This window comes from Elephas maximus, chromosome 17 (assembly GCF_024166365.1).
Source record: "Elephas maximus indicus isolate mEleMax1 chromosome 17, mEleMax1 primary haplotype, whole genome shotgun sequence".
Taxonomy (NCBI): Eukaryota; Metazoa; Chordata; class Mammalia; order Proboscidea; family Elephantidae; genus Elephas; species Elephas maximus.
This window is the reverse complement of record NC_064835.1, coordinates 14,289,317-14,311,550: the sequence shown is the minus strand read 5'-3', so window position 1 is coordinate 14,311,550 and position 22,234 is coordinate 14,289,317. Positions and strand designations below refer to the sequence as shown.

Sequence of the window (22,234 nt, the reverse complement as noted above, 5' to 3'; positions counted from 1 at the left end):
ATGCTTAACCAACACCACAATTCAAATGTATCAATTCTTCTTCGCTCTTCCTTTTCCATTGCAGCAATGGGTAGCATTGCTCCCCAAATTGATCTACAGATTCAGCACAGTCACGATCAAAATTCCTGCTCCTTTTTTGTAAAAAATTGACAAGCTGATCCTAAAACATATATGGAAATACAAAAGCCAAAAAAACCAAACCTGTTGCTGTCGAGTCGATTCTGACTCACAGTGACCCTGCAGGACTGAGAACTGCCCCACAGGGTTTCCAAGGAGTGGCTGGTGGATTCGAACTGCCCACCTTTAAATTAGCAGCTCCAGCTCGTAGCTACTGCGCCACCAGGGCTCCACGAAAATGCACGGGAACCTGAAATAGCCAAAACATCCTTGAAAAAGAAAAACAACGTTGGAGGGCTCCGGCCTCCCAATTTCAAAACCTACTACAAATCTACAGTAATAAAAACTGTATGGTGCTACATAAGGATAGACAGATTAATGCAATAGAAATGTGAGCTCAGAACTAAACCCCTACATTTCAGGTCCATTAATTTTGAACAAGGATGCCATGACAAATTTTATGGGGAAAGTATAGCCTAAGAAATATTGCTGGGACAATTACCATAAATATCCACATGTAAAAGAGTGAGATTGGATCCCTACTTCACAACACATATAAAAATTAACTCAAAATGAATCCATAAACTAAATATAAGCTACAACCATAAAACTATTAGTAGAAAACATAAATCTTCAAGACCTTGTATTGACAAAACAGATAAAATTGATCTTCATCAAAGTTAAAAACTTTTGTGGCTCAGAGGACGTTACCAACAAAGTGAAAGATGACCCACAGAATGAGAGAAAATCTTTAGTAGCCATAAATCTGATAAGGGTTTAATATCCATAATATATTTTTAAAAAACTACAACTCAACAACAAAAAGATAAACAATCCAATTACAAATGGACAAAGGACTTGAAATAGACATTTCTCCAAAGAAGATATACAAATGGCCAATAAGCAAATGAAAAGATGATCAACATCATTAGCCATTAGGGATATGCAAACTAAAGCCAAAATTATATGCCACTTCATGCCCATTAAGATGACTACAATCAAAAAGACAGATAATAAGAAGCCATGAAAAAAACACCAATACACTGCAGGTTGGAATATAAAACGATGCAGCCACTGTGGAAAACAGTTTGGCAGCTTCTCAAAAGGTTACACACAAAATTACCATATGAACCAGTAATTCTACTCCTAGATACATACCAAAGAGAACTGAAAAATAAACGTCCACACAGACACTTGCATGTGGATGTTCACAGCTGCATCATTCATGACAGCTAATATGCAGACGAAACAGCCTACACGCCCATCAACTGATGAACGGATAAATGAATTATGTATAACCATACGAAGGAATATTATTTAGCCATAAAAATGAATGAAATAATGATACATGCTACAGCATGGATGAATCAGAAAACATTATGCTATGTGAAAGAAACCAGCTGCAAAGGCCACATATTGTATGATTCTGTTTACATAAAATATCTAGAATACGCAGTTCATAGAGACAGAAAGACAGTAGTTGCCAGGGACTCAGAGGAGAGGAGAATGGTGAGTTATTAACAATGGGTATGGGGTTTTTGGTGGGGGATGAGGAAAATGTTCTGGACTTAGGCTATGCTGATGAGTGCATAATTCTGTAAACATACTCAAAACCAGTGAACTATTTCAAAAGATTAAATTGTTATGATATGTAAATTATATCTAAATACAGCTATTCCAAAAAAATATGAATTTAAATTTTATTTGTTTTATAGTTTTATTTTTAATATGTAGATTTCTTTGGGTTTTATTGCTGTATATGAGAATTATAAGCATTAGGCACTGATACCTAGCTTTATTTTTACATGTATTCAGTTTGAGTCTATTATCCTAATTATGAATTCACATTGCAGCGTGGTCAGCTCATCAGAAAGCTCAGAATGCTGAGGCAGTTACTATGCTTTTTCTGCTATTTCTGATCAACAATAGAGACTTTTAGTTAGCATAATGAAAGTCAGAAATCAGTTTTCAATAGTGAAATTACTGGTTGGTTAGTCAGAATAGTGAAAGTAAAAATGGGCTCCCGCTTGGGAGAGCAGAAGCATTCAAGATACTTGAACTGGCCATAATATTTTAAAGGTAGTACAATGACACGAACAGGTACAACAATTTAAGAAGGCCTATAAGCAAAAAAAAAAAAAATACGGAAACCCTGGTGGCGTAGTGGTTAAGTGCTATGGCTGCTAACCAAAAGGTGGCAGTTCAGATCCACCAGGCGTTCCTTGGAAACTCTACGGGGCAGCTCTATTCTGTCCTATAGGGTTACTACGAGTCAAAATCGACTCAACAGCAACGGGTTCTTGGTTTATAGGCTGTACGGAGACCTGGTGCCACAGTGGTTAACAGCTCAGCTGCTAACCAAAACTTCGGCAGTTCAAACCTACCAGCTACTCCTTGGAAACCCTATGGGGCAGTTAGTTCTACTCTGTGCTACAGCGTCACTGTGAGTCAGAAGTGACTCAACTGCAATCAGTCTGATTTTGGTTACAGCCAGTACAGTACACTGGTGGCACAATGGTTAACCACTTGGCTACTAACCAAAAGGTCAGCAGTTTGTAACCACCAGCGGCTCTGGGGGAGAAAAGATGTGGCAATCTGCTCCCATAAAGATTTACAGCCTTGGAAGCCCTACGGGGCAGTTTTACTCTGTACTACAGGTCACTCTGAGTGGGAATTGACTCAACAGCACACAACAACAACAACATAGCCAGTGGTAGAAGTCTCACCTTCCATGTGGGAGACCTGGGTTCAATTCCCAGCCAATGTGCCTCACGCACAGCCACCACCGATCTGTCAGTGGAGGCATGCATGTTACTGTAACGTTGAACAGGTGTCGGTGGTGCTTCCACACTAAGATGGACTGAGAAGAAAGGCCTGGCAATCTACTTCCAGAAATCAGCCAGTGAAAACCCTGAAGAGCACAATGGTCTGATCTGGAACCAGTCATGTGGATGGCACAGGACGGGGCAGCATTTCATCTGCTTGTACACAGGGTTGCCATGAGAAGGGGGCCGACTCAACAGCAGCTAACAGCAACAACATAGTCTGCACCTTTAGAGATAATACCTGGGACCTGTCAAGCGCTGACACTAGGAGGATTCTGGCTGCCTGGTGCTAACTGTCCGAGTAACAGAATTCTTCTACAACAGAGGTTGGCAAACTTTTTATGTAAAGGGCCAAATAGTAAATATTTTAGGCTTTGTGGGCTTTGCAGTCTCTGTCACAACTTAAACTCTGCCTCTGTAGCAAGAAAGCAGCCAGTGACAATACATAAACAAGCAAATGAACATGCTGTGTTCCAATAAAACTTTATTTACAAAAACAAGTGGTGGGCCGTGGTTTACCAATCTCAGTTGGAGATTGTTTGGGCTGCATCATACAAGGTATGGTTGAATCATCTGTAAAGACGGTGAGGAGACTTAAGTAAGCCCACAGATCAGGTCCTTGCTTAATGAGACACATTGTGCAAGAATTGTCTGAGGCCGGTTTTCATGAGAATCTGGGTGTGAGGTTGTAGGGAAATGGCTAACCCTGTACCACAAACTTTTTGGTCAGTTTGCAACGGTACCTCATTATTGCTTTAAGGGTCCTATCATTTAGAGTGGACTATAAAGACAAATATGTGAACTTCATGTTAAAGAACAAGGAATAAAAATTAAACTTAGGTTAAAAAAAAAATCAAACGGCCTCAGATGCAAAGCACATATGAAGTCAGAAGAGCCAGGCCAACAGGGCACCAAAAGGTTCTCAAAACTTGGACACCAGCTCCGGCCCAGAACCCAAATGGCTCTCTGTTCTCTGCATGTGCTCTTAAAAAAGTAACCTGCAAAGAACTGTCATCATTCATGGGTACAATCATTCATGATGCTGGAAGGAAGCAAAAGAATTAATGACCCAAAACCAATTTTCTATGGGTTTCAAAATCAGTTCCTTGACTTTCCTGATTTTGCCTGAATCCATTTAACACTAAAGCCATTTGGGACTCCCTAAACCACAAGCATCCTTAGAGCTAGGTAGACCCTATGTAAAAAGTTACACTTAAAGGCCTCAAAACTCCTACTGGGAGGGTTAACCAACCGAGGCCAGTTTTGTTTATCCTTGTGGCTTAGTATTCTCATGTAGCAGAAAGGGGGAAAACACCCACTGAATCAGCCACTGCCACTTGTGTTTCTTCTCTCATCAATCTATCCTTTAGAAATATATTTTTTAAATAATACAATTGGCTATTATGTGAAGCTCCTGCATGCAGGGTAGACTTTCTCAAACTTTGATGATTCTTAGGCACTCCAGGGACGCTCATGAAAAATGATCCGGGTGGTATAGTCTGCATTTGTAACAAGTGCCCTTAAGTTATTCTGCTCTAAACCCAGACCCAGTGCCATCGAGGTGCTCCTTAAACAACAATTTGGGAAACACTTCCAGGTGGTGGTCTAGCTCATCCTACCTACAGCCTCTAACACCAACTGACCTTGGAAGCTGGTGACCCATCCATGTGCTAAAGGGAGAACCAACGCTCAAGTACAATTTTGCCACTAACAACATGTAAGTAAATAAGCCAACTCTCTACGGAGAGTTGACAATAACAGTACCAATAATTTAGAACACCCACTGAAATATCATCTAGTAGGCTATGCTTTTTAAATCAGATGTGTGGAGATGGCATTCATTCAACTATTGTTATTTCTGCACTGTACCAGGCATTGTGCAAGATACTGAGTTCTGTTATCAGTGATCATCAAAACAGACATCATACACTGGTCAGGAATAATGGAAAACTCATCACATAATCTTTAAACTTCGAACCAAAAATAGCCCCTGAAGTCTTCTTAAAATCAAATGATAGTTTAGCTTAACTACTAAAAAAAGGGCTGCCTTGAGCATTACGCTCTTTTAATAACTATCCACATGGGATCAAATTGACAACTGCAACTCAAAAGATTAGCCAGGAACCTTAGGGGGCAGTGAGTTTATGTTAATGGGGGAGGAACAACTAAAAATGGAGGGTGAGAATGGTTGCACAACTCGAAGAATAAAATCAACGTCACTAAATGGTACACACAGAAACTGCTGAATTGGTGTATGGTTTGCAGTGTATATTCTCGACAATAGCAAAATAAAATTATATTAAAAAAAGGAAGAAAAGCTCATCACAGACACACTGTAAATCAGCTCTGTCTTAAGAACAAACATGGCTATTAGATGGAAATGGTGGGCACAGAAAGCTCTTACCATGGTATAGCTTACATTATTGGGTGTGAGATACAGGAAGAGGGTTAAAAGAAATGCACAAGGGCTATCTCAGCCTAGAATCAGTCAAAAAGTAGGGCAAATATGAGGGTCAGTCACTGTGCCTTAGAATGCGGAAATTAAAACCATACAAATACAGACATCCCCCACTTTTCAAAAGTTCTCTGTACACCACTTTGCTTTTACGAAAGACGACCGTTAGTGCCTGTTTTCTCTAACCGAAAGAAACCCAAAGAGGGTTTTCACTTTTACTAAAAAAGGCAAAAATCAGAAATAGCATTCAGCATTTGCTTTGTAGCAAGCCGTTAAAAAGGCAGTGTGCACCCCAAGCAAGAGGGTGACGTCGCCAAGCTCCTTCCCCAGGCACTATACTCAGCATCTCAGCATCAAGCGGCCATAGCTTTGAACTGTGACTATGAGCATCTGTGTTTCATCTTGATTTATTTTGTGCATCTATTAGCAAGATGTGTCCTAAGGTATTTTTTGGGTCTGGAACGCTCAAAAATTTTTCCCATATAAATTAATGGTAACTGCTTCTTCAATTTACGTCATTTCATAAGAACACTCTATTTTCTGATAGTGGGGAAAACCTGTAAATCTAGGCCTGAGGAACTAAAACAGACTAGAACATGAAAACTGCAGAACTGAAGACAAAGGTTTTACTTATACCGTAATTCCGCATTTCCCAACTTGATGTCATAATGCACTAATGCTTGGGTCATCTTCTCACCTGTGTTTTCCCATCAGCCCTCATCCCTGCCCGAGGCAATTAAAAGATGCTTATGTTCTTGGGATGCTCTGAGGGCATACGTGTGTGGGGGAGAGAGAGAGACAGGCAGAGAGAGGCAAGGCAGAAGGGAGCAATGCAGTCAATACAAGTAGTCCGAGAGATTGCCACAGGTTAGTGATTTCAAAAAACATCTTGCAGAGAAGCCAGAGAAAGAACCAGTACTTATATCCGTAAGAATCACCTAGGGATCTTGTTAAAATGCATAAGTAGGGTGGAAATGCAAATTCTCAGCAGGGGTTTGAACTGGAATGCACCGGTCTGAAGCCCTGATTTCTCTCTTCATTTAAACCTTACTCCCTGCTTTCCCTGGTGGGGGAGGTCACCTCTCTACCCTAGAATTCTACCGAAAGGGCTGGCCTGCTACCAATCACATAAATGACAACCCAGAGGAAAACATTACATCTGATTTCAGTCCCTAAAGCTAACAGTGACAGAAAGCAGAGTAGCCTCTAGGTTACCCGAGGCCTTCAAGAGCCCAGGTCAAGGAGGGAATGGCTGCCATTAAGAACGCCCCCAGGGCCTGGAGACCATGGTTTCAGGGGACATCGAGATCAAATGGCAAAACAAAATGTATTAACAAAACATTCTGCATTCCACTTTGGAGAGAGGCGTCTGGGGTCTTAAACACTAGCAAGCAGCCATCTAAGATGCATCAATGGGTCTCAACCCACCTGGAGCAAAGGAGAATGAAGAACACCAAAGACACAAGGAAATTATGAGCCCAAGAGACAGAGAGGGCCACATAAATCAGAGACTACATCAGTCTGAGACTAGAAGAGCTAGATGGTGCCTGGCTACAACAGATGACTGCCATGACAGGGAACACAACAGAGAACCCCTGAGGGAGCAGGAGAACAGTAGGACGGAGACCTCAAATTCTCATAAAAAGACCAGACTTAATGGTCTGATTGAGACTAGAAAGACCTAGGAGGTCATGGTCCCCAGACCTCCCGTTAGCCAAGACTGGAACCATTCCCAAAGCCAACTCTTCAGACAGGGATTGGACTAGACAATAAGACAGAAAACGATACTGATGAGGAATGAGCTTCTTGGCTCAAGTAGGCACATGAGACTATGTGGGCAGCTGCTGTCTGGAGGGGAGATGAGAAGGCAGAGGGGGACAGGAGCTGGCTGACTAGACATGGGGCATACAGAATGGAGAGGAGGAGTGTGCTGTCTCATTAGGAGAGCAGCTAGGAGTACATAGCAAGGTGTGTATAAATTTTTGTACGAAAGACTGACTTGATTTGTAAACTTTCACTTAAAGCACAATATTAAAAAAAAAAAAAAAAGCCCCCAGAATGGCAGCCAACCTGCTCTTGGCCAGGCCTAGTTTTTTTCCTTTACACAAAGGCAATAAAGAGTGAACTTGATAGTTCTGAGGTGAGTCCTCTTGTATAATCAACACTGGCTCTAAACGAGCAAGCCCTCCGTTTCAGCATTTGCCTCCAACGCATCAAATCAAGGGGAAGATTTCCCAAAGGCTGAGAGTTAAGCTACTTACTGACAGCTGGAAGCTTAATTACTGCTTTTCTGAGAGCATTAACTCTCACTGGCCAATGACTACACATCCTATTAGCCTTGTAAATTAACATGTGCCCAAAAATCTCAAAGAAATCGGCCTAAGTTTAAAGGAAATCAGGCAGTTAGATTAAAAGAAAAAAAAAAAAACTGCTTTCCACCTCTCCTTTCTGTGTTCTTTTAATTGGGATTTTAAAGAAATAGGGAGATTGCCTGGCTACAAGGGACAACCCAATTCCTAAAGCCTCGAGACACCGTGAGAGGTTACCCCAAGGTTCTCCACTCCTCCAGCCTCCCAGAACCCCCCAGACCCTTTGGGAATGTTCATAAGTAGCCAAGGAACCCTTAGGTCAAACTCCCCCAGGCATGGTGATCAATCCTGCTTGTAGAGACTCACCTGGTTTATTCACAGAGTGCCAAAACTCAAAAAGGAAAATCAAAAGCAGCTTATTCCTTAGCTCGCTCAACTTACCACCACTTTTGTGGCAAACATGTACTTGTCCCGAAGCTGAAAGTCTTTCACTTCCTCGAGAATCACTTCCTGGTTTTCCCAGGACTGGAAGAAGTCTGTACTTCGGAAAACTGTGGAGTAACCAAAGGGTTCATGCCGTTCAACGTAGATGGTGTTTGGCTTGTCATAGGGATCAATTCCCCTGCAAGAAAATTAAAAGTGGTTAATATTTCTATATTGAATAATTTGAGGTATGGAGGTTTTGCCATACAACCAACTAGATGTCGGACCATGATGGTATGACCTCCAAATGATTCTACGGTTCAAGAATGTCCTGATTTTAGTGCCTCCTTAGCCTGGTAGATCTGTTGCCATAAGTCAATTCCAACTCACAGCGACCCTACAGAGCAGAGTAGAACTGGCCCCTAGGGTTTCCAAGGCTGTAACCTTTACGGAAGCAGACTTTCACATCTTTCGCTCCTTGGCTTGGTAGAGAGAGGGAGAAACTGCCATTTGTAAAGTGCTTTTTATTGTTATTGTGGTTGTTCAAAGCATCCTCGGTTTAGCTGAAGGTAAATTCTGGCCCTGATTGAGAAGAACGAACAACAGAAAAAGTCCAAGGTGCAGTGTTGCAGAGTAAATAAACAAGATGACTTCAAAAATGGATTGAAGGAGGCTTCAGCAAGTTTCAGAGAAATAGAGAGTATTTCCTCCAGATACTTCACTCTCGGAGGAACAGCACTGGAGGAAACTAGGTTATGTCTCTGCGCCTGATTCTTCGAACGGGACTTGTTCTTTTCTCTTATCATTCGTCCCCTGCTGATGTCACAGATGGATTCGTGTAATCTGGTGTCACACCACCAGTGCAATTTCATCTCCCAGGAGGCACCTGCAGAAACTCTTTCTCCTTGACACCCTTCAGACTTAGAGGGCTCATTTCTTTCTTGGTGCTTTTGTCAACACTGCACCCTGTGCAGGGTTTCCCTCTCAGGCACTCTGATCCATCCAGCTAAGTCCTAATCAGCCTGCATACAAACGTTTGTAGCAGTTTATTCACAATTGCCAAAAACTGAAAGCAACCAAGACGTCCTTAAATAGGTGAATGGATAAACAAACTGGAGTACATCCATACCAAAAACTAAACCCAAATGCCGGCGCGACCCAATAGGACAGAGTAGAACTGCCCCATAGAGTTTCCAAGGCGCAGCTGGGGGATTCGAACTGCTGACCTTTTGGTTCACAGCAATGGAGTATTCAGCAATAGAAAAGAAATGAGTTATCAAGCCACAAAAGGACATACAAGAGCTTTAAATGCATATTGCTAAGTGAAAGAAACCAGTCTGAAAGAGCTACATGCTGTCTGATTGCAACTGCACGACGTTCTGGAAAACGCAAAACCAGACAGACAGTGAAAAGATCAGTGGTTGCCTCTGGGTCAGGGCGGGGGGGGTTGGTGGAGCATGGGGCATTTTTAGGGAAGTGACACTATTCTGTAGGATACTATAATAGTAGGCACATGATAGTGAACATCTGTCAAAATCCACAGAACTGTACAACGCAAAGAGCAAACCCTACTGCAAGTTACGGACCTTAGTTAATAATAACGTATCAATGTTGGCTCATCAATTATAACAAGTGTACCACAGGAATGCAAAATGTTAACAGGAGGTGTGACGTGCAGGGGTGAGGGGGCGTATGGGACGTCTGTCCTTCCTGTACAGTTTTTCTGTGCACTGAAAACTGCTCTGAAAAATAAAGCCTGTGAAATCTAAGTCCTACTTATCCTCTGAGGTCAAGGCCAAGTCTCCCTCTTCTAGGAAGCCATCCCCGATGTTCTCCTCTTTCTCCCAATACTAGCAACACTTCTCTGCGGCACTCAATTTCATGCCTCTTCTATGCATTTTAACTCCAAAGGAAGTTATGAAACTGCTCTGGTTGGGTAGAACTTTGGAATCGGTCTCGTTACTCTATGCAGCAGTTTCTTATACACTGTATTATATTGTTCGCCATGATGTGTTTGAGCTCTGAGAGAGTGCAGATGCCTTTACAAGCCTTGTCTTATATTTCTTTTATACCCTACAAGGTTCCTAGCTGAATCCATACTTGCTGCACTAGACTCATGGACCATAATAAGAGAGGCTACTCCAAGCTTAAAATGGAGAGTGACTACATCAAACTGCCTCAGAGGTTAATCTCTGAGCTTTAGGCCCCAAACAGCAGCTGTGAGGATGACTAATCCACCCCAGGTTTTCTAACATTCCCAAGAACACCAAGGCCAGAGTGGATCATTCAGGCAAGTGGGAGAAACCATTGGGAAATAAACAGGGAAGAGAGCAACAGAGTGAAGGTGCACAGGGAGGAACACCTGCGAAAAAGTGGAAGGACTCGCTTGGTGGAACTGTCTTTGTACAGGTCCATATGCACAATGGCATTCGGGATAATGCCGGTAATGACACAAAACTCCTTCCAAGATGTACTGTCAAAAACATTTTCTCAAAAAAGGGGGATGGAGGAATGAAAGGAGGGCAGGAGATGAGAATAAGAGCAGAAAAAAAGAGAGTGAGCCAGGCGCTTTACACAATGGGGAAAGACTTGACTTCGGCCCTGCAGTCTGACATCTTACGAGGCCGCGGTGAAACCAGCACCTTGGCCCTAGCGTGGGAGACAACCACGCTTCATCATCTGATCTTCTCTGTGTGTGGGGGTGGTTGGTTGCGTGTTCTCTTCTTTTCCACAATTAGAAGTACTGATTAAAGTACTTCCTCTAGCCTGGGGGTATGCAAATTAAAGTGAAGCTGCTAGGTATTTTTAACATGGTGGAGAGGAAGAAACCTTTATTCAGCTATTTTGAGACCCGGTTCACCTCTATTATCCCTTCCTAGCAAAAAGCAGGTACAAACATCTAAAGACAGAACTGTGACTTTCATCCCCATTCTCTTTCATAATTTGTATTAAAAAATGCAATCGCCATCAAGTTTATTCCAACTCATGGTAACTCCACATGTGTCAGGGTGGAACAGTCCTCTAAAGGGTTTTCAATGGCTGATTTTTCAGGAGCAGATCACTAAGCCTTTTTTCCAAGGTCCCTCTGAGAGGAGTAGATTCAAACCTCTATCTAACCATTCGGTTAGCAGCCAAACATGTTAACCCTTGGTGCTGCCCAAAGACTCCCGTAAACCATACAGAAGTCCAGTAAGTGGGCCTCCCCTTTGTGAAGGCCACTACACCTACAAGTTCTTTGCAGTCACCTGGCCTTCCACTCCTAAGCTCCCTCACACCTACTTCTTGTTCTCCTTGCCTTCACTCGGAAATTCCAATCCTTCTTCTACCTCCAGGCGCAGTCATCAGTCTGCACCTGGACTTACCTGCCTCACCTACTGGGAATCCCTCACTCCACAGCTCTTCCACGACCTGTCTGTCTTACACTCTCAAGCCTCGGACATAAGTTACTGGCTTTCCTCACTCACTCTGCTCCCAGGCTGCCAAGCATTACTGAACAAACTTAGCCATTATTATGTGAGAGGTTAGCTCACAGTCTCATTTATTATGGGGGACCCTAGGGGAACCCCCCAAATGGCATAAAATCCCTTTACGAGGGGCATGCAACTATTTTAAATAAGATTGGCCAGTCTTTCCCCCTAAGATATCTGTGTGTCTGCACTCAGGCAGAAGGTATAACCCGCAAATTGTCAAACTTGAAGTTTCTTCATCTAATAATCCTGCTGGTTTGCCCCTTCAATACACAGGGTCGCTATGGGTCAGAACTGACTCAATGGCAACAGGTTTGTTTTTTTTCTGGCTTTAAACAGATAAAAGAAGCCCTGGTGGTGCAATGGTTAAGTGCTTGGCTGCTAAACCAAAGTTCAAGGGTTCAAACCCACCAGACACTCCTCAAGAGAAAGATGAGGCAGTCTGCTTCCAAAAGATTTCCCTTAAGGCCATGGAAAGCCTGTGGGGCAGTTCTACTCTGTCCTATAGTCGCTCTGAGTCGGAACTGACTTGATAGCAATGGATTTGGTTTTGGTTTAAACAGACAGAAAAGTAATTTGTTCCTTTAAAATTCAAATAAAGCAAAAGAAAGTTACAATGGTATTCCCTGGGTGGAATACCATTGATGGGACTGTGGTTGTAATTTCAGTAAGGCCCCACAACCTCTGCCCAAATAACAACAAAAAAAAGAGGGTCACAAACAGCTGGCCCCTATGACAAGGAAGCCCACTGGAGCTACAAATACTCTGCTGTAAGGCACTTACTCCCTTCATCTTCACAGCCCTCAATTACTAAGGAAGCAATACCAACTGAAGACACTTCCCCTCAAACAGAGAGCTAAAGGAAGCATAAAAATTATCTAAATTTTATTTGATCATTACATCTAATGAGGATTAAAAGTGCATATAAAAGTCAAATGACAAACAGAACTACACATACATACACATATACAACATATTTCGTATCACTGAAGGTTAATCTCAAATATATAAAGAGCTTCCGGAAATCAGGAAGAAAAAGACTGACAATCAAAAGAAAAATGGCAATGAACATGAGCGGGCATTTCGCAGAAAATAAATATAAATGATTCTTGAATGGATAACTATATGTTCAAATTCATTCATAATAAGAAAAACAAATTAAAACTACGCTAAATATTATTTTTTACCTAACAGATTGGCTGTGGAGAGAGGTACTATTCTATGTTGCTGAAAAAAAAAAAAGGAGAGTGCAAATTTTGACACATTCTATAGAAAATCTGACAATATCCACAAAAGTCAGAAATCCAATGGTTCCTTTATTGAGAATAAATCGGTGCACCAAACTGACTAAAATCCCTGCCTTTACGGAGCTTTCGTTCCCTTAAAGAGGGAGGGCTAGAAAATAAGCATGATAATAATATATTAGAATGTGATTCCCAGTGGCCATCAAGTCAACCCTGACTGATGGAAACCTCCTGTGTGAGTGGAACTATGCTCCATGGAGTTGTCAATGGCTGATTTTTCAGAAATAGATTTCCAGCCTTTCTTCCGAGGCAGCCCTGGGTGGACTCAAACCTCCAACCTTTCAGTTAGCAGCCGAGCATGTTAACTGTTTGCAACACCCAGGGACCCCATAAGTACAGTAAATCCTTATGATTTGCAGATTCCCTATTTGCAAATTCACTTACTTGCTAAAATTTATTTGAAAACCAAAAATCAATACTTGTGGTGCTTTCCCAGTCATGTGCCACCACGTGCAGAGCAGTGAAAAATCTGAGTCACCCAACGTGCACATTTCCAGCTGAGGATGAACAAGGAGACGATGCTCCACCTTCTTGTTTCAGCTCTCATACTATGAGCACGCGTCCTTCACCTGCCCTATTTAGTACCCTGTTTTTTGCATTTTTGTGCTTTGTTTTGTTTTTATCTTTTTATTGTACTTTACATAAAGGTTTACAGAACTAGTTTCTCATTAAACAGTTAGTACACATATTGTTTTATGACACTGGTTAACTATCCCACGACATGTCAACACTCTCCCTCCTCAACCTTGGGTTCCCTATTACCAGCTTTCCTACCCCTCCTGCCTTCTAGCCCTCACCCCAGAGCTAGTGCACCCCTTTATTCTTGTTTTGTTCCGGGGGCCTGTCCAATCTTCGGCTGAAGGGTGAACCTCAGGAGTGACTTCATTACTCTCAGGGTTTCTCCAGTTGTCTCTGTCAGGCCAGCAAGTCTGGTCTTCCTTTTTGAGTTAGAATTTTGTTCTGCATTTTTCTCCAGCTCTGGCATTTTTGTGCTTTTTTGTTGATGATTTCACTGTTTAAAGTGGCCCCCAAGCACAGTGCTGAGGTGCTGCCTAGTGTCCCAAAGCCCAAGAAGGCTGTGATGCGCCTTACTGGAAAAATACGTGTGTTAGAGAAGCTTCCTTCAGGCATGAGTTATAAAGTTGGCCATAAGTTCAATGCTAATGAGTCGACAATATATATTAACTAAGGTGTCTTTAAAAGAAACACAATTATGTGTTTACACATATCACACATTGTGTACAATAAGTATCACATGCATTAGTTCCCAGGAACCTATCCTTGTTATTTGCTCTTAGTAACAATTGTGCAGTATTTGCTAATTCACTGTTTGCAACAACTTCGTAGAACATAAATAAATAATTTTCACTAATAATGAAAATCGACTGCATGTCTGTGTACATGCATTCCAGGAAAAGGGAACAGCAAGTACAAAGGCCCTGCGGTAGGAACGTGCCTAGTATTTCACCTGAGACAAACAACGCATTAGTGGTTCTGAGCTGAGAAGTGACATTTGACTTGCTTTGAATAGGATCAGCCTGGCTACGTTCTGAGAATAGACTGTGGAAAGCCAAAAGCGCAGGTAGAAAGACCAGGTGGAGACTAAGGAGCAACAATGGTACCTTGGAGTAAAGTGGTAGGTGAGTAGTAGGTTCTGGATGTATTTTAAAGGTAGAGCCAACCTGATAGGTTGACTGTAAAGCACAAAAACAGGTGGGATCAATGATGACTCCCAAGTTTTTGGCCTGAGCAACTAGGAAAAAGGGTTTTCCATCGGTGAAATGGGGATGATTATGGGTAAAGGTGGTTTAGGGCAGTGAAGACAGAGTCAGTTTGGGAAGTATCAAGTTTGTGACATCTCTTAGTCATCCATGCACAAGGGTCAAGTGAACAGTCAGATATACCCACTGACTCAGCAATCCCACTCGTGGGAATTTGTCCTGTGCATTCGTCCAACCATGTACAAGTTCACGTATTCAAGATTATCTACTGTATCACTGCAACAACAAAAGATCAGAAACAACTGTGACTAGAAACAAATGCACCTCCTGAAATATGGCCCGGTTTTTTTCATCCCCCTTCTCAAAAACCTACAATGGCTTCCCATTGCCTTCAGAGTTCAGTCCAAATTCCTTTATCAAGCCCTGTAGATTCTGATGCCAAATTCTTTTTCCAAACTTCACCCAACATTGTCCCAGATAAGACTCAATGTTCTCCCTCCAAATGCCACAACGCCTCATCTCTGAGCATTTAGCCGTTCTGTTCCTCTACCTAGAATTCCTCTCCCCCACACCTCTGCATGCTACATCTCACCTGTTGTGCACGTCCTGATCGATAGCAACCTCCTCCAAGAAGCTATCTATGATCTTCCACCAGGAAGGAGTACAAGCCCCCTCCGGCTTTTTGTACTGTACCTTTCACTTCTGTGCTTCTTTGAGGTATGTTATTTACATGAATGTCTTTTCTTACCTCCTAACCTGTAATCTCCCCAATGAGTATATCCATACATTATCCAACTTCTTATGCCCAAAAGCACCAACACGCTTTATTTTAGAGATATTAAGTATATACCTAATGAATGAACAAGCGACAGAATTTTATACAGAGAAAAATCCCCATTTCTGATACAACACTATAAAAGCAAAAGTCTTCAGAATCGTTAATTCATGCAAGAGCTTCAAGGTTCCCTGACAGACAGAGAAATGCAAAAGCTCTAACCCTCTCTCACAAACAGCCCTTCTTTCTGAAACCCCTGGTGAGCCAGGGATACTTGACGCCTTAACTCCCGGATCTGGAAAATTTCCTTCCTAAACCCAATGTTTAACATTTCAGGGGGGGGCAGAAGGTTTGTCCACAATGAAGGAGGCAGCACTGAGACAGGAGGTGGCCCAACTTACCAAGAAAATGACTTCACGTGTTCCTGAATCATGATCCAGGTCTGGCCAAAATCATCTGATCTCCATAGCTGCAAAGATCGAAGCAACAAGAAGTGGTTGCGATGTAACGGACGTGTGCAGCCTGAATCCCACCACAAGCTGAAGTCTGCCTTATGTAACACGCTGGCCATGAAAACAGATCACTAAACCCGTTCAGTGACTCCCAAAGCAAATAAAGGCGAGAAGGAAGGACAAACCTACACCTTTGCATTCCTCTCCATAGTTACAACTGGAAGGAAAAATGATGTGACTTGTCTCTCATTTTTGGATTACCAGAAATCATCCTTTACTCAACACTAGCTCCTAAGTGACTGTAAGAACAAGAGGATTATACTTGGTGCTTCTAGCCTGAGAATCAGTGTCTTAAAAAGCCCATGATGGGCCACAGTGATTACAGTGGAATGGAGAGGACTAAGTTCAGCGTCTAAAAAGGGAACCACCTAAATACGTAGGGTGCAGTCATGAGTAATTAACTTATCCATCTGTGCCAAAGTCCCACGACTTCTGAAGACACATCCTGAGAAGGCTCCTCTGGCCCTAACCAGGTGCTGTCAAGCCGATCCTGACTCACGGTGACCCCACGTGTGTCAGAACAGAACCGTGCTCTGTAGGGTTTTCAGTGGTTGATTTTGCAGAAGTAGATCACCAGGCCTTTCTTCTGAGGTACATTTGGGTAGATCTGAACCTTCAACTTTTCAGTGAGTAGCTGAGCAGGTTAACTGTACTACCTTGGAACTCTTTCCTCTGGCCCTAGCAATTGTGTACTAAGAGGTATAAGGCCAAAATTAACAATAAACCACCTACACTGGTAAACTGACCCAGCCCATGCTTAGGTTACTCCCTAAGGCAATCAAAGGTAAACAGATCGTGTTTTGGTTAAACAACCTGAAAGAAAAAGAAATGTTCTAAGGTTCCATGGAGCGGAACACATTCAAAACTCATAAATGCAATCACACAGGATCTGCAGGTTTCAAAGATTTAGGCCACATGAGTATTGCTGACTTGACAAATTTCAGCCTTGAGGCATACATCTTACTCAGGTTCTCTCCCCACCTCTCACCTTTTCTTCTAACCTGGATTAAAGGAGGAAAATATACACATTTATATTACACGCACACAAAGGCTAAATGTTAAAGTCAATGGCCACATCAAACAAATTTATCAAAAGCAGTATGTGCAAGGTGGAGGATGGGGAACGTAGAACAGAAAGCTGAAAGGAGGTGCAGAGCTCAGATGCCAGGCTTTTCTACCCGGCTCTCGCCAATTAAATTCCAGGGCCTCAGTTTACACCAAAAGCAACAAAGGTGCATCTACACTTAGAAGGGCAAGATGTTTAAGGAACAAGCCTGCCAAGTGCAGGGTGTTGATCCCTGGCTTGGATGCAGACTTAGAGTGCCAAGGGGATATATTTTTTCTTAGCCATGGTAAGTGATACAGTAGCTACAAAGGCTAAGCCTGAGAGAGAGGGAGTGAGGAGCCTCAGGGAGGTCCCTCAAAGGACATGCAGTCCACACAGGCAGAGTAGAAAGCTGGAGGTGCCCCACACCACCGTGTCCCAGCAAGCTCTCTTACCTGCTTGTTGGGGTGAGACCTGTCGAATCCCAGGAGAAGGTTCGAGGCCTTGCTGTGTAGGAGGAGATCAGCTGCTCGGAATGGGATGGAAAAGCCTTGGAGAGTGTTGCAGAAGTCAAACGTGATCCAGAGGTACTGGGCATACGCGTCAACAAAGATGTACTACAAGAGAAGGGAGGTGACCTCAGAGCAGGACTTGGCCAAAGCCACCCAACACCTTCTCCAAACACTGTGAGCAGGGGGCAGAGCGACACCAAGGGACCAGGAGCTTGGGGTGCCTTCACGCGGCTTTCTCACCATGCCCGGGAAATGAAAAGATGCTGGCACACACAAGGCTCAGTGAGAGAAGGGCTGGAGCAGGGCCACAGACTGGTCTTGCTTAAGCAAGTAATGAAGCTAATCAAAGCCTTTCTATTTTTTTTTTTTTTTTCTTTCAACTGACTTGGCCATTCTACTCCCTGGCCAGTTACTCAATTCCAATTAGAGGGTTGCTACTGGCAGCTGGGACAAAGGAGGCCTGCCCTTCAGATTGGCTAAACTGAGAAAACAGTAAGAGACAAGCCTGCAAAGATGGGACTGCTGTCTCGCAGCCTCTGAGCAGCTCAAGCCATGCCTTTCCAGAAAAATCCTTAAAGTCACATCTACCCAGGGCAATAAGCTTCTCCTTCTTACTATTATACCAGGTGCCAGGGCAGCTGTGGGGACCAGGTCACCCTGTGGCTGGCACACTCACTCTGGGCAGAGCAGGAAATGGCCCTGGTGAGCAGAGGCCCCGCCTTGTTTTGCTGCTGCCTGGGTGAGTGACTTTGAACCAGTTCAGCTGAACAGTGACTATCAGCCTAAGGAGTTCTCTGGGGGAAAGGCTCAAGTCCATTCAATTTAACAAGTGTGTGTTGATGATTCACCACTGGGGATGCCACAATGGAAAACCAGGGTCCTTCCCCTCAGCTGGCTTGCAATCCAAAGAGGGAGAAAGACATGTCCTCTGCTAACCATGATTCAAGGGCAATGTGGTCAAATGAGAAATGGTGGGCAGAGTCCCATCAAAGCCCCAATGACAGCAGGTTAGTTCTGGCTTGGGAAGTGAGAATGGGACTCCAAGGAACAGGTAGATCTTGAAAGGCAGGTAAGACTTCCATAGAGAAAGAACATTTCAAGCCTAGGGCAGTTTGAGTTTGGGCACAAAGGAAAAAAAAAATACAGCATGGGTTTGAGGATAGAAAATAAGGCTGCACGGGAGAAATCCCGAGGGCTGCCCTTGCACCCAGAAGAACTAGGGAGGCTCGGGGACTACTTTGTGAACCAGAAACTAGAATAAGCGGGACCCAGCTACTCCAACAATCAGGCATTTAAACCCTAGAGATAAAGCAATACAAAAGAATCCATCAAGGCACTTTGCATAATTGATTCCACCTGACCCAGATCAATCTTCTGCTCTGAGCCTTTTCAGCACACACAGCCTTGGCCAGAGCTAATACTTGGCACTTGTTTGCACGTTGCTTTCATATGTTAAGTCTTTTTCACTTGCACTCTTTTCCCCCAACATTCAGACCTTCCCAGGAGCATATTTTGTGTGTTGTCTTTCTCTTGTGTTTCCTCTATGGCATCTAGCGAAGAACTCCAAACTCTGTAGAACCCTAACTGAATCTAAATGGAAGTGGAAGGTGGTCAATGTTTTGAAAGCAAAAACTGCTATAAGCAAATACAATGTTATAACAATGGTTACGATCATAAGAGTGTCGTCATAATTTTTGGCACAAAAACATCCCTTAGGAATAACTTAGTCCGTCTCCCTGCTCCCAATCCATCATGGATACTGAAGGGAGTGTTCTCAATTTGAGAAGATTTCTCCAGAAATCTATTCCATAGCTTCCTGTAGCCTCACATTTGAGAAGCTAAAAATCATGGACCCAGTCACAGAATCTGTCGTTGCTCGTGACAATAGCTAAAATGTTCACAAGCACTTACCAGGTACCAGGCACTAAGTAAAACTTTTGCTCGTCTGATCTCATTTGGTCCTCACAGCAAATCAACGCTTTAGGTATTATTACTATCCTCTCTTTTACTAATAAGGAAACTGATGCTCACGCTAGTTAAGCGCCCAAGGTGACGCAGCTAGCCACAGCATTTACATCAGTGTCTGCCTACTCCAGAGCCCATCTTAACAGTTCATCAACCCTTATCTCTCTTCTTCAGATGAAGAGGCTGCACTTCCTGAATTTAATTCATAGGACTCACGTTGTACCACTGGACTCATTTATGTGCCTCCTCACTTAATCCTCTCCTTAAATACTCAGAACTCTCTCTTCCTTTGCCTTCTGTGACACCTCAACCTTCCACCCACCGATCTCGGACCATCTCTGTCCTTCCATCACCTTTGCCCGCTCTTGTCTTCATCCACCCACTACCCTCAGGTAACCTCAGCAGTCACTCCTCCATCCTTGGCTCTCCTAACTTGGCCTACCCTTCCACACAGCTTCAACTCCTGCCTCAACGAATGAGAACGCCATGACTTCCGAATCTATAGCCCAACCCAGGCTTCTCGCCCAGACTCTGCTTTCATTACCCTCTTTATCTTCTCAGCCTCTCCACTCTGATGTGTCAAGATGTTCCACCACCTCTGCAAGTGAAGTTTTCAGTACCTTCCTACCAAAACCCAATTCTCCCTCCCCACTTCTCAATTTCTGTCCATGCCACACCATTCTCCCAGGCCTACCATTCACAATTAGAGTTTGCTTTTTGCTCCATTCCCTTCCTTTAACCCTCACTTTGAATCACTCACCTACCCTACTGCATTTTCCTTCCAAAGTATTTTCAAAATCTGTACCTTCCTTTTTATTCCCAGGGCTACCGGCTTGGCCCATGTCCCTACTAGAGGCTGTCAGTAGCTTGGGGACAGGCACTGGTTTTATTCACCCTCGAGTTCCTAGGACCTAGCAGGATGTGAAATACTTAGACAGTGATACCAAGTTTTAGCTGAGTGACCGAGCAAAGTCATCCCTAGATTGCCACAATGGTTCCCTCTCTAGACTCTCCTCCATCTTTCTCTTCCAACCCATCATGCACAATGCTAGATGATGTTGTTACTTGCTGTGAGTAGGCTCCGACTCGTGGCAACCTTACATATAACAGAACAAAGCATTGCCCAGTTCATTTGTTGTACCTATTAGTGCCTTCCAACCTAAGGGGCTCATCTTCCAGCACTGTATCTGACAATATTCCGTTGTGATTCGTAAGGTTTATATTGGCTAACTTTCAGAAGCAGATTACCAGGCCTTTCTTCCTAGTCTATCTGAGTCTGGAAGCTCCACTGAAACCTGTTCAGCCTCATAGCAACATGCAAACCACCCAGACAGGTGGCGGCTGCATATGAGGTGCTTTGGCAGGAAACCAAACCATGGTCTCCTGAATGGATCCAACAGTCCCACCATGGAACCACCATTGCCCCGGGCCAGGGGATACATTTCCCTAAAAGACACTACTCACAGTTACTTCCTACTCGGAAATTCTTCCCTGGCTGCCACAGCCCTTGAAGCAAAAGAATCTCCTCCATCTTCAAAAGAGAGGCCTGACTGATCTGCCCAAGCACCTAGCTGCTAACCTCCACCTCTGAGAAGCTAATGTCCCACTGTCCGGCAAGAAACCGCCTATTAGCACCACAGAGCCTCTGCCCACACCTTTCTCCTCCTAGAGGGCTCCCACCAATTCTGCCCTACCTATTGAAATCAGGTCAACCCCTGAATCTCCATTTCTGACTCTAACAACTCCACAAAGCCTTGACTTCCCTAATCTACCTCATCTAACTCCCACAGCTCTGGCTGTTTATAGGTTCCATCCATCACCAAGCCAGTGCTCCGTGCTGTTGTGTGACTGTGTCATGAATGCACACCTTAGGAAGGCACAGGATGTCCAACTCTGTTTTTACGTCCTCTCTACTATAATTTTTTTTTTTTCCTACTATCTAGCTGTCCAGTTTACTTGAGGACGACCACAGATTTGCCCACAGAGTCGTTCTTCTGGGGGCTACCTAAAACAACAAAACCAGTTGTCCTCGAGTTGATCTGACTCACGGCACCCCACATGTGTCAGAGTAGAACGGCACTCCGTAGGGTTTTCAATGGCTCGTTTTTCAGAAGTAGATTGCCAGGTTTTCTTCCGAGGCACCTCTGGGTAGACTCAAACCTCCAGCCTTTTAGCAGCTGAGCGTGTTAACTATTTGCACCACCCAGGGACTTAAGCTATGTGATTTCAGGAGAGTGCTCATGTACCCCAGCCTCTCCAACCCTGTTTGCAATCATTTACGTTCCAGAGGAGCTTCATCTCTGCCTAAAACTTTGTTTCCTCTTAACATACAAGCATAGCAAACTAAGCTACAGAACTTATCTATTTGGTAGCATAAGTCATTTTTCCAGTTTTGAGACGAGAAGCCAAGAGAGCAGCAAGAGGAGGAAGGGCAGGGGAAGAAACGAAGGAACTTATCTCTAGGATATGGGAACAAAGGGACAACGAGGGGAATTCATTAGTTTTACTTTGGACCAAGCTCTGCCTGGAAAAGGCCGAATCAGCTCTCCCTTCTGCTGAGGTTGTGAAGCTTAACTGTATATTCTGTGACTTGGCGACCTTTTTAAAAGATCCCCAGACATATTTAGATCGTGCCTGACTGATGGTGGAGGTCCCACAAGTGGCTAGGGCTGCATACTGGTTCAGGGAGTTACCACACAGAGGAACGAGAAGGAAGTAGCACTGCTGGTTAGTGCTAAAATAGACTCAATTACGCACATGACCCCAAGAGTGACAATCACCACTCCATCTTACCACAAAGCACA

General features: G+C 43.5%; 1 protein-coding gene across 4 annotated transcripts in view; it reads right to left on the bottom strand.

The window, feature by feature from the left end:
* SORL1 (sortilin related receptor 1) overlaps positions 1-22,234 on the bottom strand; it is a 199,675-nt gene that overhangs the window by 144,249 nt on the left and 33,192 nt on the right. For all 4 annotated transcript variants that reach the window (XM_049856795.1, XM_049856797.1, XM_049856796.1 and 1 more), the window contains exons 4-6: positions 17,409-17,570; positions 15,798-15,865; positions 8,148-8,328 (exon numbers count right to left, since the gene is read on the bottom strand). In XM_049856795.1, the coding sequence (XP_049712752.1) occupies positions 8,148-8,328; positions 15,798-15,865; positions 17,409-17,570 (411 nt within the window). The remainder of the gene's footprint in view (positions 1-8,147; positions 8,329-15,797; positions 15,866-17,408; positions 17,571-22,234) is intronic.